Below are 13,070 nucleotides of genomic sequence, written 5' to 3'. Positions count from 1 at the left end.
CTGAATTGTTGCCTAGAGGCTTGTATTTCTTTTTAAAATTTATTATTCACCTGAAGGCTGCCTCAGTCGTGTCTGAATTTACCTGCATAACCCCATTTCCATAATGAGTGAGCGAGGGTTTAAAACAGGACAATCAGCAAATACTGAAATAATAGGGCTGCTGATATTTTCCGAGGGTTGCTAATTATTAATAGCCAACAATCCTAATGCCTTGACTTATTTAAAAAACATGTGGAAGTTGGGTCTGGTTCCTTCCCTTCGGTTCCTCTGATCCCCAAGAGAGAGTATTTCAAGGAAACTTGGGCCCTTTGGGCAGAAGGCCACCCTCGCAGGGAGGGACTGAGGGATCAGGCCCGCTCTCAGCCCCTCTGCCCCTAGGATGAGGGTTGGCTGCTGAAGGGGACTGACAACAGGCCGGGACTGTTGGAAGGACGCGGCTGGGCAGCGCTCGCGGGATGGGGGGAGTCGGGCAGCCAGGGCGCCGCGACGGCTCTTGCCGGGCGTCTCTCTTCCACAGGGCGGCCGCCCAATGGCCAGGAGCAGCCGGAGAGCCGGGTGGAGGCACCGAGCAGGGACCGGCTGCCGAGCGCCAGCAGGTGCGCCGCCTGAGGCAGGTCAGCGGTTGCCCCACAGGAGCCTCCGGCCGCTCTCCGCCCGCCCCGCGCCCTGCCGCAGCCCCGGCCGAGGCCGACTGGGCGGGGTAGTCGGCGGCCACGCGCGGCCCTGCGTCACTCCGGGAGCTGCGGAAGGGGAGGCGCCGGGCTGGGAGGCAGAGCGGCGGAGGAGCTCGCGAAGGGCCGGCGCGGCTGCGGCTGCGGCAGCGGAGGACGAAGCGGGGGCCCGAGCAGGTAAGGTCTCCCGCGGGGCGGGGCGGGACCCGGAGCTGGGGCGGGGCCGAGCCTCGCCTGACCGCGCGGCCTTTTTGCAGGCTCCTCTTCTTCGCGAGGGAAGGATGGTGAAGCTGGGCGGCGGCCCTTTCGGCGAGAAGCGCGGCAAGCCGGCCCCGGCGGAGGACGGCTTCGACACCATCCCGCTGATTACGCCGCTGGATGTCGGGCAGCTCCAGTTCCCCCCGCCGGACAAGGTACCGAGCGCCAGCGCCGCGAGGAGCGAGCCTCGCCCGGGCTGCCTCGGGACTCCGCTGCAGCCCTCGCGGGGGCGAGGAGGCTCGCTAGCCAGGCGGGAGGCCGGAGCATCCCAGCCGCGAAGGGCTTCGGCTCGTCTGCCGGCCCCCTCCCGCTTTGCGCCGCTCGAGGCCGGCCGCGGAGCCTTTCCGGGCAGGGAGCGCAGGGTATCCCTGATGGGAGGCGGCGGCGGCGGCGCTCCTTCCCGGGGAACCGGAGGGGCGGGGGTGGGTGGGTTCCGTCCGCCCTCGGCCCAGCGCCCTTCGCAGGGAAAGCCGGACCCCCCACCCCCGCCCCCACCCCCGCTTCTCTGGAAGAGTTTCCCCTCAGCGACTTTTCTGGGGCGCGTTCAGGGCGCAGTGCGAAGCAGGCTCGGGTTTTTTTTTGTTTTAAAGAACCCGCTCCTTTTTTTTTCTGAACAGCGTTGAATATTTTTACATTTGTTATTTTCAGTTGCTTTACTGGTCTTTATTCCCGTGCCTATTGTCGAGCGACCGCGTGCAAAGGATCATTTAAGAGCGCTATAGATACATTTAAAATCAATACCGAGGGGGGAGTAAATTCAGAATTGGGCGTTTTAATCAGCTTGCAAAGGGGAAAAAAACCCATTCGGGAGCTGAAATGGTGGCCGATACGAGTCGCGGGGAAGGGCGGCGGCGGCGGCGGCGGCTCTTCTTTGTTCGCGTCTGGCGGCGAGGCTTTTGTCCCTCCCTCGGGTGTGGCCTCCGCCTGGCCCTGGCCCGCGACTCCGCTAGCATCGGACTCGGAGGATGCTTCTGTCGCGGAAGGGGGCAGGCAAAAGCCCCCTCCGTCCATTCCTTCCTCAGGAAATAAACAGCCCGATAGGACCGATCTGGATATGGCCTCAGAGAAGCCTTCATGAGTGTAAATGAGCGCAGTCTTCCCTTTCGGATCAGGAACGACTAAGTCGTTCAGCCAACACTCGCTATCCGGTATCTAATACACGACAAGCTCCTTTGAGTTCTTCGTCTCTTGGGGGGATCCTAGCATGGTGGTGCTCGAAGGGGGCATTCAGAGCCCAGAGCCCAGCTCTTTCTTAAAAGAGGATGGAGCAACAAAAAAAAAAAAGACCTGGACCTGGGGGTTCTTTTCGCTTGGGAAGGCTCTAGTTCTACAGCAGATTTGGGGAGCCTCTCGCTTCAAGTCATTCATAAAAATATTGAGGAGCAGGCGGTCCAGGACTGAAACTCCTTCTTCATCTGGTCTGGAAGGCACAATGGAGGAGAACTCTGCCAGGCCTGCTGCGAAGGCCACCTGACAGCACAGCGTTTAGCTGGCTGATCAGAATGTCCTGGAGCACTTTGGCCAATGATCTGCTGAGATTAAGATCTATGATGTGTATTCCTACAATCTACTGGGAAAGCTATTCAAGCAAAATGAGGCATCGCGTGCCCGTCAAATTCTTGTTGAGTTCTAGCATTGTTTTCGAGTTGCTAAGAGTTTATGATTTGTTTTAAACTCTTCCCATTAATTATCCGATTCCTTGGAACAAAGGTAGAAGTACAAATTAGACAAAGTCTGGCTCAAAAACAGCCATTGTGGAGGGCTGGATCACTTAAATGTGAGCCAGCAGTGTGCAGCCGCCGCCAAAAAAAGCTAATATAATCCTTGATTGTAAGCAAAGAATCAAAATCACGTGACATATTAGTACCGCTTTATAAAGACTTAGTAAGACCACACCTGGAATACCGCATCCAGTTTTAGAATTTGGAAAAAGGGCAGAGAAGAGCAACAAGGATGGTTAAAGGATTGGAGACTAAAACCTATGAAGAATGGTTGCAGGAACTGGGGATGGTCAGTCTAGAGAAACGAAGGACTATGGGGGACATGATAGCAGTCTTCCAGTATTTGAGGAGCTGCCACAAAGAAGAAGGGGTAAATTTATTTTCCAAAGCGTCAGAAGGCAAGGCAAGATGGAAACTTATCAAGGAGAGAAGCAACTTCAGGAGAAACTTCCTAATAGGAGGGACAATTAGTAAGCGGAACAACTTGCCTCCAGAAGTTGAGGGTGCTCCATCATTGGAAGCTTTTAAGAAGAGACCGGACAGCCACTGGTCTGGAATGGTATCAGGTCTCCTGCTTGAGCAGGGAGGGCCGGACTAGAAGACCTCCAAGGTCCCTTTGAGCTCTGTTAAGATTGAAGACTGCAACTTGTCACTAAGAGGCTAAGTATGACCGCCGGTTGAAGAAGCTTGCACACTCCTGGTTTAACCTGGTCATAGCTAGAGTCATTTCTTCAGTTAAAGCTGCTGTTAATCTCACCTGGGGACCCTGGGTCAGGATCAGCCAAGGACCAGTTCATGTGGTGCCAGTTTGCCCAGTGAGATACAGGAAATTGCTACCTCCTTTTTAATTAGGAAGACCTCCCTTTACAAGCATTTGTTTCAAGACCACATATTAATTTATAAAGTAAATATAAATCCAAAGGTGATTAGAATATAAGGTGGTTGAACCCAATGTCCTTAAAATGCCCTTTCTAGTCTTCTTTCAGCAAACCCCATGGAAAAGCATTTCCTGGCAGACTCTGCACCTTGCATCCCCAGGGAGAAAATCACAGGGAATTATTTAAATCAGCTGTGTCCGTTTTGTGTGATTGAAAGGACAAAATAAATTAAAGGGGGGAGTGGGGAATCCTTTGTGAGTGGTCTGGGGACACACCTGTTTTCTTGGCCACGGCACAGAAGATGACGGTCACTTCGAACTTCTTTATCCTGTGGCTCATGACCACAAGCCAAAGAACAGGCAGATGCGGGCATGGCAGTTGTGGCGGGGCGACTGTGCTGCTAATGGCTCCTTTGTTGGTGTTCTTTGAAAAGGTGGTGGTGAAGACGAAGACGGAATATGAACCTGATCGGAAGAAAGGGAAATTTCGTTCTCCCAGAATTGCAGAATTCACAGTCAGTATCACTCAAGGCATCTCAGAACGTTTTAAGGTAAGCCATATCAGCTCATGTTCAAGGATGAAAAAATGAATGTTACATTTATCTCACTTCAAAATGCTAGCAGATATTAAACAATTGCCACAAACTAAAAACTGAAGAATCAAAGTAAAAGTATGCAGTACTTCCTTGCAGAATCCTTTCAGCCTTAAGGGGCTGAAGTTTAATGTACTACCCCACCCCTTAAACTCAGTGAAAGTGCTAGGAACTGCTAGAACTGTATTTGTATGGAAACAGTTTCATCTGTACTAAGGTGAACTTTCCAAGTCTCTGATCCATAGTTTCCATAGTAACTAATTTATTTACTTTCTTTCCTTCCTTCATCTACTCTTTTCCAGTGATGACTAAACTGTCCTAGAAGTTTAGGGTTGAGCATCATGAATTTAAGATGACATTATATCAGTGATTTAACTTGAAAAGAGAGGGAGGGAGAGAGAGAGACAGGCAGACATGGGGCAAGACCAGCCTTGGGTTTCACTTAAGATCAAAACTGACCAATGCAAGGAATGCTGTATGTGGCCCTGTGCGACAGAGACGGAGGATGACCATCGCGTATGGTATGGAAAGTTGTGACAGGGGACTGAGACATGTTAAAATACAGCTGTGGTTTATTTATCTAATGGCATATGAGAAAGACCTTGAGGGAAGAAATGTTGCCTAAGGAACGGTCAGAAAAGAGGAACTAGTTTGCAGCTGCCTCATGGGTGGAGAAAGAGACTCTGAAGGACCCCCTCTTTCCCTAGCTTCTCCAGCTGTAAAGAAAAAACAGGAGATTTGTACTTTCAGATTTGCAAGATTCTGTTAAGGTAGCCTTACAATAAAGTAGAATGAACTCACCTGGTGGGTTGTTTCCTGCCTGGTCTACTTGGGAAGGCTGATAGCTTATAGAATAGCTGTGCCAATAGGAGACTATTTGTAGCTCAGGGTTGAATTGGGGGATCCTTGATGCTCTCTCTGAGCCTGGTTGTTCTCTTGCAGATGTTTCGTGACCCAGAAATTGCTAGAAATTAGTGGATTTGGCTCTGAGAACGTTCCCTAGTTGGGTCATGAAACATCTGCAAGAGAACCACCTACCTCAGAAGGAGCACCAAGGAGCCTGGAGCTATGCCACTTGTTTAACCCATAGGGAGACTGCACCTGTGCCTGACCATTGGAAGAAGGCTGCTCTTCTGCTATAAAAGGGGGAAGGTGGCGAGAGTGAACACAAAGCTGCAGAGAGATCTGCCTATAAGCAGACCGGCTGAATTCTAACCGGAAGAGACAGAGGGAGGGGTGCCCTGCGGCGGCTTTATTATCAGGGAAGAAGATTTGTCTGCTTAGCAACTCATTGAGAAATATAGGATTTTAAGAAAAAAACTTCGTTATGTTTGTTAGTTTAGAGAACATGCAAAGTATATAAACTTGGAATTAAAGTTTGGTTCCTTAATCCCATAAAGGTTTTATAGGGTAGAAGTAAAGTATTACTTGAGGAAGACCATAGGGAACAAGAATGTTTGATTTTTCTTGGTGGTGTAAGCTGTTATTTGGATAAATATGCAAGGAACAATACCGGTGAAACTCGAAAAATTAGAATATTGTGCAAAAGTTCATTTATTTCAGTAATGCAACTTAAAAGGTGAAACCAATATATGAGATAGACTCATTACATGCAAAGCAAGATAGTTCAAGCCGTGATTTGTCATAATTGGGATGATTATGGCTTACAGGTCATGAAAACCCCAAATCCACAATCCCAGAAAATTAGAATATTACATGCAATCAATAAAACAAGGATTGTACATAGAACATTATCAGACCTCTGAAAAGTATAAGCATGCATATGTACACAGTACTTGGTTTGGACCCCTTTTGTAGCAATTACTGCCTCAATGCAGCGTGGCATGGAAGCTATCAGCCTGTGGCACTGCTGAGGTGTTATGGAAGACCAGGATGCTTCAATAGCGGCCTTTGGCTCTTCTGCATTGTTCGGTCTCATGTCTCTCATCTTTCTCTTGGCAATGCCCCATAGATTCTCTATGGGGTTCAGGTCAGGCAAGTTTGCTGGCCAAGCACAGTAATCCCACGGTCATTGAAGCAGGTTTTGGTGCTTTTGGCAGTGTGGGCAGGTGCCAAGTCCTGCTGGAAAATGAAGTCAGCATCCCCATAAAGCTCGTCTGCGGAAGGAAGCATGAAGTGCTCCAAAATCTCCTGGTAGATGGCTGCATTGACCCTGGACTTAATGAAGCACAGTGGACCAACACCAGCAGATGACATGGCTCCCCAAATCAACACAGACTGTGGAAACTTCACACTGGACTTCAAGCATCTTGCAATGTGTGCCTCTCCATTCTTCCTCCAGACTCTGGGTCCTTGGTTTCCAAATGAGATGCAAAAGTTGCTCTCATCAGGAAAGAGGACTTTGGACCACTGAGCAACAGACCAGTTTTGTTTTTCTTTAGCCCAGGTAAGACGCTTCTGACGTTTGTTGTTCAGGAGCGACAAGAGGAATACGACATTTGAAGCCCAGGTCCAGGATCTGTGTGTGGTGGCTCTTGATGCACTGACTCCAGCCTCAGTTCACTCCTTGTGAAAGTCCCCAACACTTTTGAATGGCCTTTTCCTGACAATCCTCTCCAGGCTGCGGTCATCCCTGCTGCTTGTGCACCTTTTTCTTCCACACTTTTCCCTTCCACATAACTTTCTATTAATGTGCTTTGATACAGCACTTTGGGAACATCCAACTTCTTTTGCAATTACCTTTTGAGGCTTTCCCTCCTTATGGAGGGTGTCAGTGATGGTTTTCTGCACAACTGTCAGGTCGGCAGTCTTTCCCATGATTGTGCTTCCTACTGAACCAGACTGAGAGACCATTTAAAGGCTCAGGAACCCTTTGCAGGTGTTATGGCTTCATTAGCTGATTAGAGTGGGACACTTTGAGCCTAGAATATTGAACCTTTTCACAATATTCTAATTTTCTGAGATTGTGGATTTGGGGTTTTCATGAGCTGTAAGCCATCATCATAACAATTATGACAAATCACGGCTTGAACTATGTTGCTTTCCATGTAATGAGCCTATATCATATATTAGGTTCACCTTTTAAGTTGCATTACTGAAATAAATAAACTTTTGCACGATATTCTAATTTTTTGAGTTTCACCTGTAGACCTTGATGACAGTGCCATTGCACGTAGTTGACTGAGAATCTGAAAGGTTTTCAGGGACTAGGAAGGTGTCTGGATTGGAGAATTCATCCAGGGAGATCCTGTGTTTAGCAGGGAATTACACATCAAGTGATGAAGAATTAGACTGACTACTGTGGGCAAATGCATCTCCCGGATGGGAAGAGGAAAAGGCAAATCCACAGAAGTACCCCAGGACAGCTCCCCTGGGAAAGCCTCCGGGGAACCTGAGGGAAGAGTCACCCAGCACAGGGGCAAAAGTTGGCTTTTTAAAAGTTTGGAAATTCAAAATGTGGTTTAGCCAAATGACCGAATGAAGAAATGAACAAGCAAACAAATGTGGGTCTAGTTATGAACTTCATTTTGTTGGTTTCTGCCTCTTACTGGCATTGGAGTGAGCTGTATAAATGCGGAGATGTCGAATACTTTTTGTATGCAAAATAGACCATTATTTATAGATCAAGATTTCTCAGTTCTCCTGTGAAAAACAGGAAACCTCATTGCATATTTCCACTTAACATGCAATGCATAACCGAGGGACTGATCAGGTCTTGGCCTGTGTAGACTAGAAGTCAGGAGACAAACAAACTTCCATCCTCTTTGCTTGACTCGCTGGGGAATTATTTTCAGGCCCAGGTTGTTGCGCTTTGCCGCTACGCAACGGGGCCCTGGAGAGGGCTTGAGAGGCAGCTGGGGCCTCTGGGTGGTGCCAGTTCACAGTGTTAGAGGGGAAGAGGGAAAAGGATGGGCCCTTCAGCAAAGGGAAGGCTTTTGCTGTGGAACTCCCGCAAGCCCTCCTGGTTACACCCAGAGACACCGGTCAACGTGTGGGTAGCCTTTTAGGGAAGTCTTCCAATATCTGCCACTCAACCGTGTGTAAGTGGAACGAATTAAACTGCCATGCCAAGGCCAACAGGGAAGGCCAACAACGGCATGGGGCCTTCCAGCTAAGTGGGCCGGGTGCTCACAGTGCTTCAGTCTTTTCCAGCAGGAGAGCCACCTTGTCCACAGAGCTGGGTCTTCCCAGAAATGGGATAATTTGAGCCTAGAGAGAGAGGATTCTGGGTCCATTTGTTTGATGATCCATCGGTTTGTTTTCGTGGCTGTCCATGTTATTCTTGGGAGTTTTCTCCAACAAGATAGATAGGCCAACTTCTTACAGTTGGTTCACTACTGTGTTATGCTCCAGATTTATGGCGTTGTTTGGATAGAACGTTTACCAGTGCTTTTTTTATTGATTGGCTTATTCTGGTTTGTATTTTAAATTTTATGTTGCTTGCCATATTCCCATAGCTATTTCAGTGATTTTTCCAGCCTTCTTGATAATGAGGACGTAAATCTACCTTCATGTTCTAGTGCCAGGGGTTTTTATAATTACCAAATATTTTTTAAGATACCTTGGAAGCAGACATCTTTACGTAGGCGTTTTCAGCTTACTCCTATCTCTGATCGTGAAATTAGTTCCGTCCGTCTCTTCATCACACCAAATTGAAATTAGAACCTTCTGAGTGGAAAACTTCTGGAAGACTTCCCTTGCTTTTTCTGTTTGTTCTCAACGTTGGTGTCTTTATAGCTGTTGCTATAATTCTCCTCTTAACTCTTCACTGCAACTCATAGGTGCCTTGGAAGATCCTCAGGAACACCTTGAGTACGATCCAATCCAACGGCCCCATCATTATGTTGCATTATATTGTCAGCCGCTTTATATTGTCCAGCCAAGGGACTTTCTTGATCAACACCAAACTGCTCTGCTGAGCCATCACTTAGGAGTAAACTTTCTTATTTATTAAATTTATATGTTGCCCATCTCAGTATCCAGAGCGAGTTTGGGCAGCTTACAGCAAGTGGATTTAACACTGAGGTGATTGTTTAGATAGCTAAGCAGGCGGGTAGAATGGCCAGCTGAGCAAGGGGTCCCTTGTAAGGGGCAATGCGGGACCAGCAGCCGGAGAGAGACCCAGGTCGTTGTAGAGCTGGGCAGGTGGGCAAGGGGTTCTGGGGGAACGGGCTGGTGGTGAAACTGCACTCTCTCTTCTTCTTCCCCCCCATAGAAACTGCCAGCTCAGGTAGGGAAGCTCCCCGCGAGATGTCGAGGACAATCCTTCGCTCTGCTTGGAAGCCTTTCGCAGCAACGTGTGTTACTTAAAAGAAATGGTAAATCTGTTTGCAGGTGACGGCCCTGATCCTGTTTGCCCTCGTGTTCCTGGCCTGCGTTGGGTTTCTGGTGGTCTACAAGGCCTATAAGTACGACCAAGCCTGCCCAGAAGGCTTCATCTTCAAGGTAAGGAAGGGGGCTGAAGGCCACAGGGATGCTTAGTCGGCGGGGTCAACCGTGCAAGAAGGGCAAAGACGTTAGAGCGCAGGTGGGAGCCTCGGATGTGTGTGGAGGCACAGAGATGGGGGAGAAAGAGCCAGGCATGAATACTCCTTCCCGGGATCAATATTTTCTGTGCTGTAACAACTCATTTGGGCCCTTGGAACCCTCGATCAGGGCAGTCTGGAAAAACGTGGCTCCTGGGGGAACAACCACTTTGGGCCGGCCCTTCAGGCCAATAGCCTTTGATTCTCAGCCTCTGGGTCCACGTCCAGCTTAGATCCCAGGGATGGAGGCACTTCCCAGGCGAAGCTGGGCCAGACCTGCCAGGCGCTTCCTCCTCAGAGCAGAGAAGCAGGCTCTCTTCTATCCCTCAGAGGAGCAGAAAGGTGGTCGGGGGCAGGGAGATCAAAGGCCCCGCAAATGGCAGTCCCTAGAAACAAGGGCCACAGGACAAGAAAGGGCTCCTTTGGGCCAGGGCGCTCTGCGAATCTTGGAAGCAGGAGAATCAAGAGAGAGAGAGAAACCACTGAGGTGCCCTGGAGAGGAAGGAAGGTTAAAGACTGGGGAACAGAAACCAATGCAAAGGGGGACACAGCTGCTGGGCCCGAGAAGCTGCCCTGCGCCTTGTCTTTCTCAGCTACTTTGGGAGACACACACACACACACACACACAGAGTGCCGCCTTGCTTTCTCTCTGGTTTTCAGGGGTGTGTGTGTGTGTGATCTGTGTCTTTCAGAACAATCAATGCATTCCGGCTGGATTAGAGAGCTACTATTCTGAACAAGACTCTAGCGCTCGAGGAAAGTTCTACACGGTGATCAACCACTACAACCTGGCCAAGCAGACCATCACCCGGTCAGTTTCTCCATGGATGACGGTGCTTTCGGAAGAGAAACTTTCTGAGCAGGAGACTGAGGCAGCTGAGAAACCTGTTTAGGAGGATGAGTCTGATGAAGAAGGGCCCAAAGGCGGTTTTCATGGTTTTCATTGTTAGGTTCACTTAGAGATTGCTCATAATTTATGGTGTAATTGCTTTGGTTGCTGACAACTGCTTTGCAAAACGGAGCAACGAAAAAGAACGTGGGCCACGAATGGCCCGGGGCACATTGGCATTGCTTTAGAGCTCTAACACCAATTTCTCTTTCAGTGGCATTGAACTTAGGCCCATTCTTGTAATTTAGACACCTGACAGAGACATTCAGGCAGGGCTCGTTGTTGTGGGATAACGTGCTTCTTCTTCTTACTGTGTGTCCTCGTGTTTTGTTTCCCTTTAAATCAGCTGTGAAATCTTCCATGGGGTTTGGCTTGCAGTTCCAAAATGAAGACCAAGAAATAAAAGCAGCCTGACTTTGCTCACTATATCCATTCCCTTCAGGCTTAATTGCTTCTGTTATAGCATGAACTTCACTGTTTTCACTACATGAAAGAATCTTGTGCAAACAAAATAGAAATTAGACATTGAAGAGCTATACAGCTTTAATGACAGATTAGGAGTTTTAAATAAAGGGCAGGAATATAAAGGAGAAAATATTCTGAGGGGTAGTGGTGACTTAAGGAGATTAAACAAGACGGAAACTCTTTAAATGACACAATACAATCTGTGTCACTAGAAAGGACATATTTTACTAGAATGGCCTCCTTTGGAAACCTTAACATGGTAAAATTCCCTTGGTTGGCAGCGTTCTTTGGCCTTCCCTATTCCTTCCCTGTCAGGCTGCGGTGAAGAGACATCGGTTCCCTTATGTTCAGTGGGATGTTGATGTCAAGTCAGCTAAGGAATAAAATGCCAGCCAGACGATTCTGAGGTTGAAAAGGCCCATGGATGGATGGATGGGGAGGGAGGGAGGGAGGACAAGGCTGCTTTCTGGACATAAACTAAGCACTCCCAAGGCCAGCTAGGTACACACTATGTTTGACAGACTCCTAAATTAAGAACATTGTGATGTTCAAATGCTCTTCCACGGTCACCATCAATACCTTTCCAGAGAGTTTGGGAAGGCCGCTTGAGCCCCTGCAACATAAGCGGCCAAGGGCGGCAGCCCAAATCTAACCACCTCCACCGCTAAGCTCTGTAGGGGTAGGACGGTGGCACATTTTAATCTGAATCTTTCCTAGGATGGGGGCTGGTTGGAAAAACACCGCCTTGCACTAGGAAGACACTCTGCCCTCTGTGTGCTGTTCTGAATTACATGTTGTAGCTCACAACTCTTGTCATTTTTGTTCTTCTGAATGTGTTCTTTCCCAGTGGAATGTCAAAAGTTTCATTCATTTTACCGCAACATACTTTTAAATCGTCAGCACATCTCTCCTCCCCACCCACCCCCATAAGACAAACATGGTTCTAGGTTATATTTCTTTCCAGAATCTTTTTTTGCATCAATATACTTGGAAAATGCCGTTTACAGTTTTGTTGGAAATTTTAATATTAAATATACTTACATATTGTACAATTTTTTGTATGTAATTGCTGCTGCTTGGAATACATACAAAGCAATAACTTATGTGCCAAAACTTTCGTTTGCATCAAGGAGTTCTCTCTTGTACACACAATACCATGTTTGTATTCCCTAGTAGTCAGTGCTTTTATTGAATTCACATGTAACTTTTGACATTTTCACTCTATGTAAAATAAAATCGTATGCTCGAGTCTCGAACTCCGTATGTTTAAATAGATGTTTGCAGCAGTAGAGAGGGAAAGAAATTCTGGTCACGCTGCTTGCCACAGAAACCGCTTCTATAACCTTTCTAAAAACGATTATTTGCATGACTAAGTCTGAGCAATCACCATTTGCTGTAAACTGAAATGGATCATTCAAGAAGACCTCCTCCCCCCTTTTTTGGGGGCTTCCACAGAGCCATGTTTCCCTGTCCCAGAGCTGAAAAGGCCAATTGGGGCTTTGAAAGGGAAGACAAAATGAGGGAAGGGAGTTGGGACACAAGAGTTTCTGGCAAGAGCCAAAAGCAGCAGTCAGTGTTCTGAGCTGAAACTCCTCTCCATAAAGGGGACTTTTTCGGGGGGCGGGCTCCCCCTACTTCAGCCAGCAGGGGAGGCCAATGGCATCCCTCATGCTGGAAAACACGGCCTCAGCCCTGAAGGGGAAGCGGCTGCTCGGCATTTCATCCCATATAAATGTTTGGCAACTCGCTGCTGTAACCATGTACCTGTCAACACTTTTCCTGAGCATTTCCTGGCAGCCGCCTGCTGCCTAAAGCTCCCCATGAGTTCTGAGACACCCACATTTCTACAGCCATGATGCATGAAATGCAGTGTCACCTGGCGAGGGGGTTCCGGGGGGGTTTATTGGCCAGGATCAGCTTCCGTACCAGTCCAGAAACAACAGAGAGAAGGAGCACATGACCAGGAAGAAAAGGATCCACACTCGAAATCCAGCATTATTCTTGATCGCCTGTGGAGAACAAAGACATCCTTTTAAAAGACATACGTTGGAGTGGGCAATTCAGGAAGGGTGCAAAAATATTTTTTTAAACTTATGCCTCGAACACAGTT

General features: G+C 48.2%; 2 protein-coding genes and 1 long non-coding RNA gene across 4 annotated transcripts in view; 1 reads left to right on the top strand and 2 right to left on the bottom strand.

The window, feature by feature from the left end:
* The first annotated feature begins 771 nt into the window (after positions 1–771).
* On the top strand, positions 772–12,216 carry NSG1 (neuronal vesicle trafficking associated 1). Its single transcript, XM_026700021.2, has 5 exons — positions 772–848; positions 929–1,084; positions 3,962–4,078; positions 9,416–9,526; positions 10,299–12,216. Exons 2-5 carry the CDS (start codon positions 953–955, stop codon positions 10,497–10,499), a joined length of 561 nt encoding a protein of 186 aa, XP_026555806.1. The 5' UTR covers positions 772–848; positions 929–952; the 3' UTR covers positions 10,500–12,216.
* Positions 3,483–3,992, bottom strand: LOC148125502 (uncharacterized). Its single transcript, XR_015744182.1, has 2 exons — positions 3,804–3,992; positions 3,483–3,675 (listed from the first exon to the last, which is right to left on the bottom strand). It is a non-coding gene; the product is annotated as an uncharacterized LOC148125502 (long non-coding RNA).
* STX18 (syntaxin 18) overlaps positions 4,675–13,070 on the bottom strand; it is a 44,012-nt gene continuing 35,616 nt past the window's right edge. Inside the window, exons 11-12 of one of the 2 annotated variants that reach the window (XM_087936716.1) lie at positions 12,837–12,969; positions 4,675–4,836 (exon numbers count right to left, since the gene is read on the bottom strand). In XM_087936716.1, coding sequence (XP_087792842.1) covers positions 12,874–12,969 — 96 coding nt within the window. In that variant the 3' untranslated portion in view covers positions 4,675–4,836; positions 12,837–12,873. Of the gene's footprint in view, positions 4,837–12,119; positions 12,970–13,070 lie in introns of those variants that run through there. The other variant, XM_026700020.2, reaches the window with a different exon arrangement.

This window comes from Pseudonaja textilis, chromosome 6 (genome assembly GCF_049901715.1).
Source record: "Pseudonaja textilis isolate UNSWEBS1 chromosome 6, rPseTex1.2, whole genome shotgun sequence".
NCBI lineage: Eukaryota > Metazoa > Chordata > Lepidosauria > Squamata > Elapidae > Pseudonaja > Pseudonaja textilis.
This window is presented reverse-complemented; position numbering and strand designations above follow the sequence as displayed.

Excerpts from the sequence above, each read along its gene's own strand:
- NSG1 (XM_026700021.2), top strand. The coding sequence starts at position 953 with ATGGTGAAGCTGGGCGGCGGCCCTTTCGGCGAGAAGCGCGGCAAGCCG. Across the intron at positions 1,085-3,961 it reads AGTTCCCCCCGCCGGACAAG|GTGGTGGTGAAGACGAAGAC; the intron begins GTACCGAGCGCC and ends TTCTTTGAAAAG. Across the intron at positions 9,527-10,298 it reads CAGAAGGCTTCATCTTCAAG|AACAATCAATGCATTCCGGC; the intron begins GTAAGGAAGGGG and ends TGTGTCTTTCAG.